Here is a 5,204-nt window from a genome sequence, read left to right as displayed (position 1 = left end):
ACATGTCATTCCCCAATGAACGAGAATGGGTGTGTGTGGTATGGTCAACCATTGCGTTGTTAATCGGTGATTATTGTCTTGGGGACCAAGCGAGGAGGGTAGATTTGACATTTGAATCAGACAGAGCCAACGTCCAAGACAAGGGTATTTCAGTCAAATATCCTCCCCCGCTTTCCCACACAATCTCGGGGATATCGTTGCCAGGCCCAGGCCAAGAGACGCGAAGCAGTCAATTTACTGATCCTGCTCCCGCTGCTGCGCCTAATAAGTCCACCCCGATTCAGGTAGCCCGATGCCATTCTTGTAATTATCCCTAACTTGATGGCCATTTCCGAAACTCCTCTCTCTATAAATGCCACCATTGATCCCTTCAATCCCATTACTTGGGTAATAATAGGCATCGGGAGCTTTCTTCTTTTTCTTCTCTCTCACCCCCCCCCCCCCCCTCTCACCAACTCTCTCTACGATGATGCAAATCGCAGCAAAGCTTCCGGTGGATAACCTGATTAATCCTTCTATGGCGAGACGGCCGAGCTTCCGGTGCCGTGGATCGCCATTGAATCCCTTAACAAGAGCTAATTTACAAACTGTAGTTAAACCAATAACCTCATCCACCGAATCAACCAGAAACCACCTCTCCAATCTCGAAAATTTCCTTCAGAAGCAGTCGCAGAACAGAACGCTGGAGCTGCAACCAGTTCAGAAAGAGAGGAAGGGGCCGCTTGAAGGCCTCAACCTGGCCAGGATTTGGCCGGAGATGAAGGCCGCCGAGGAAGTCTCGCCGCGCCACCTCAACCGCCTCCGGCGGTTGCTCTCCAACTCCAAGTCGCAAGAGTATTCTCCGAGGAACAATCTTGGTGCTCGGTGGACGGAATACCACGGTTGCAATGACTGGTCCGGCCTCCTTGACCCGCTCGATGAGAATCTCCGGCGAGAGGTGGTCCGCTACGGCGAGTTTATTCAGGCGGCTTACCATTGCTTCCACTCGGATCCCGCAACGTCTGCCGACGAAACCCCCTCCCCCCGCCAGGTGGCGCTGCCCGACAGATCTTACAAGGTGACGAAGAGTCTTTACGCCACGTCATCGATTGGCTTGCCCAGGTGGGTGGATGATTTGGTACCGGATCTCGGGTGGATGACTCAACGCACCAGCTGGATCGGGTACGTAGCCGTATGCGATGACCCGAGAGAGATCGCACGGATGGGAAGGAGGGACATCGTCATCGCGCTTCGAGGGACCGCCACGTGTCTCGAGTGGGCTGAGAACATGCGCGATGTACTCGTCCAAATACCTGGCCAAACAGACCCGACCCGGGGACAACCCAAGGTCGAATGCGGGTTCCTGAGCTTATACAAAACACCTGCTGCTCACGTGCCGAGTCTATCCGAATCGGTCGTCGAAGAAATCCACCGGCTCATGGAGTTATATAAAGGCGAAACCCTAAGCATCACCGTCACCGGGCACAGCCTGGGCGCCGCATTGGCAGTTCTGGTCGCCGACGATCTGAGCACAAGCGCGCCGGAAGTCCCTCCGTTGGCCGTCTTCTCCTTCGGCGGCCCCCGCGTCGGCAACCGAGTCTTCGCCAACCGGATAAACTCAAACAACGTGAAGATCTTGCGAATCGTGAACTCGCAGGACGTGATAACTAGAGTTCCGGGCATGTTCGTAAGCGAGGGGCTGGACAAAACCCTAAGGAACTCGAGAGCTTCCGCCGTGCTGGACGTGCTCGACAACAACATGCCGTGGGCATACTCTCACGTCGGGACTGAACTGAGAGTGGACACGAAGATGTCGCCTTATCTGAAGCCGAACGCCGACGTGGCCTGCTGCCATGACTTGGAGGCGTATTTGCATCTGGTTGACGGTTTCTCTTCGTCGGAATGTCCGTTCAGAGCGAATGCAAAGAGAAGTTTGGTGAAGTTATTGAATGAACAGAGATCTAACGTGAAGAAGCTGTATACAAGCAAGGCAAAGGGCCTGAGCCTGAATCTCGAGAGACAACAAGGCATGGCTGTTCCCAGTTGTTTACCTAGTCCTTCTTGATTACAACAGACACCACACCAAGATGAAAATATAGGGCACTTCTTGTACAAACCTAAAATTAATGGGGAAATACAAGTGATCAAATTCTTTTCTTTCTTTTAATATATATATATATATATATTTATCAATGAACGAACTCTAAATTCATTCTAATATTTAAAAATATTATTAATAATTTTTAGATCAACCAAGGGTATGCATGAGCTAGCTAGCTAAATTCATCAAACAAACATATATCGAGCAAACTCACAAAAGTCTTGTGTCGGCTAGCTAGCTGCTCTCCAGAGGTATATATAAAATTCTAAAATTATATATATATATAGCACTATATATTTTTAAATTCAGATATTCATAACCCAGGATTCTTGAGCACGAGTGGTTTCATCAATGCTGCCTCCAAATTCTATACTCACGTCGATTTTCAAAAACGGGAAAGTTCGTTTCCTAACACACGGGCACATACAACACTCGATAATATTCTTCAACTTTTTGTCAAAGGTTTGAACTTTCCAATAATTAATTGGAGGAAATTTTGGTCAAACTGGTGAAATTCAAATGAGGGAAGTTTTTCTATTCTGATTATACTAACAAATCCATAAGTTGCCCGAGTTGGGAACTTTAAATTGCTAAGTTTCTACCATGTCACCCTCATTCCTTCTGTAAATTCAAACCAAATGTAAAGTGGGCAAGGTTTCCATGCAGAAGCTGGCTGGGTCAATAATATGACCCGGTTGTACTCAGTTTTTGGCCATATAAAAAAATGTATAGAAAGAAATGGTTTAAAAATGCTTGTGTTGACTCATATACGTTATATATATATATATATATAGACTTATATAACGTCCACAAACAATATATAGTATGTATAAATCTTGGCTTCCTTCCTCCACATACAAGTTGTTTGGACCGTCACCATATTAATGAAATGCTACACTTCTCCTCCACCATTTTGAAATTTTGCTTTCTGGGTCATTAAGTTTTTGATTCATTAAACTTCAATACATCTTATTACTGTTTTTGGTCATCATATAATAACTTGCCTCATAAGCACCTCCCTCTTACGGGTTTGTAACTACTACGAAGACTTAAATATATACTTAATGCACCGTTTTTAGTAAAATATTGAAATGAAAATGATATTTTTACCTAATTTTTTGAGGAAAGCAATTCACTACGTGGAATAATATCATTCTTTATATGTACTTCAGTTTTTGATTTGGTAGCTAGGGATTTGGTAGCAATGGAAAAGAGGCGGGGAAGGAAGATTTTTAACCAACTAAATAGGTCAAATGGTCCAAATCGACTGAGTCTAAGTTCTAATTCATTTAATTTTCAAATTTATCCTATTTCTTGCTTCTTCTTTTTTCTCAATAGCCAACTAATTTTCTTTTTTTTTTATTGCTACTGCAACAGTTGAAAAAGTATTTTTTGCAATGAACATTGTGAAGAATCGATTACCTAATAAGATTGAAAATCAATAGATGAATGATAAATTAATTGTGTATGTTAAAAATAATATATTTAATAAAATTGATAATGAAGTTATTATATGATATTATTAAAGTGTAAAAAGCTGTAGGGAATAATTGTAAAAAAAAATTATATTTTAATATTATTATTATCTTATTTTTAAAATTATATTTTTTATATTTAAATTCATCACCACTAAATTAAAATTCTGACTCGACCCCTCATGTATATTGTGAAGGGAGAACAAGGTAGCCATACATGCCTAGGTACAGTGAAAACATCCAAATACAACAGAGTAAGTCACAGTGAAAGATAACACACGGATGGATTACAACACAAGGGAAAATAAACGAGGGAGTCACAATACACTGGGATTAACTTCTTGATGGGCAGCTTTTTTCAAGACGCATTAATTAGAACAGAATGAAAATTTAATGCAGCCATGTGAAACTATAAAAGATATGTATATTAAGTTAAACAATATAGTATCTAACCTAAAGAACATAGAAAAACCAATTTCAAATGAAGATATAGTTGAGAAAATTTTGCAATGCTTACCTCATGAATGTCATCCTAAAGTTACTACAATTCAAGAAGCACAAGACTTAGAAAAATTGTCCCTAGATGAACTACTAGGATCTCTAATGACTCATGAACTTAGCATGAGAAGACAAGAGGAAATTCCAAACAGTAAGAATAAAGGAATAGTCTTAAAAGCATCTAAAAATGAACAATTTGAAACTGAATCTAATGATTTAGAAGATACTGCCCTGTGTGTTAAAATATTCTTGAGAAGATTCAAAAGGAAATCTCTTCTAAACATTTTCGCAAGAACATGTCTGAAAAAGCAAACAAAAAAGAATCAAAACCAAATATCAAGTGTTATGGCTATGGTCAAACTGAACACATCTAGCCAGAATGTCTAGAAACCAAGAAGAAAGAACGAGGTAAGGACAAGAAGAAGGTGCTGGGCAGCCTGGAATGATGAAGACTCATCCTTCTCATCAGAGGATAAAGTCCAAGAATTTGCCAACCTTTACCTTATGGCAAAAGAAGACTCAGAGGTAAGTGATTCAGATCTCTCATGTTATTCTAGTGATGATGAATCTAAAAATAATTTAACCTTTAGGATGTTATGTGAAAAACTGCTCATTGATTTAGAGAAATCAAAAGAAAAATGCAAAAATCTTGAAAAAGAAAACACTGCTCTTAATGAAAAAATCATAAGTTTGGAAAATAAACTAAAAGATTCAAAACTTGTTTTGTCAAAATTTACTTTAGGCAGCAGCATATTAGATAAAATCTTAGAATCACAAAAAAGGTTCTATGACAAAGTTGGCCTGGGATATAATGAGAATGGTAACAATAAGACATTTGGCAAATTAATCACAGCCAAGTCTAAACAAAAGAGATTATTCTTGAAGTGCAGCAGGTGTAAAAATTATGGACATAGGAACCCATTTTGACCTGTTATGATGGGAATACCATATAAAATTAAGAAGGTTTGGGTCCCAAAGATTGAGTTGAATTCTATCACAAAGAAGATTTAGGTAGTAAAGAAAATTGAAATGGTAGGAGGTTAGGATTCTAATTCAATGGACCCAAAGTCTTTTGGGTACCAATTTTAGTTTCTTGTGTTTGCAGTCCATGTGTCTAAAAGCACACAACTTGAAGGTCAAATGGTTCATTG

The 5,204-nt window shown here is 40.2% G+C and overlaps 1 protein-coding gene across 1 annotated transcript; it reads left to right on the top strand.

Moving 5' to 3' along the window:
* The first annotated feature begins 422 nt into the window (after window positions 1–422).
* On the top strand, window positions 423–2,146 carry LOC127787052 (phospholipase A1-Ibeta2, chloroplastic). Its single transcript, XM_052314899.1, has one exon. It carries the CDS (start codon window positions 467–469, stop codon window positions 2,042–2,044), a length of 1,578 nt encoding a protein of 525 aa, XP_052170859.1. The 5' UTR covers window positions 423–466; the 3' UTR covers window positions 2,045–2,146.
* Window positions 2,147–5,204: the final 3,058 nt, after the last annotated feature.

The sequence above is a fragment of the Diospyros lotus genome, chromosome 12 (assembly GCF_014633365.1).
Source record: "Diospyros lotus cultivar Yz01 chromosome 12, ASM1463336v1, whole genome shotgun sequence".
Lineage (NCBI taxonomy): Eukaryota > Viridiplantae > Streptophyta > Magnoliopsida > Ericales > Ebenaceae > Diospyros > Diospyros lotus.
The sequence above is the reverse complement of the archived record's forward strand: the minus strand, read 5'-3'. Positions and strand labels throughout refer to the sequence as shown.

Bases quoted from the DNA above. Each gene is read 5' to 3' on its own strand.
- LOC127787052 (XM_052314899.1), top strand. From the start codon at position 467: ATGATGCAAATCGCAGCAAAGCTTCCGGTGGATAACCTGATTAATCCT.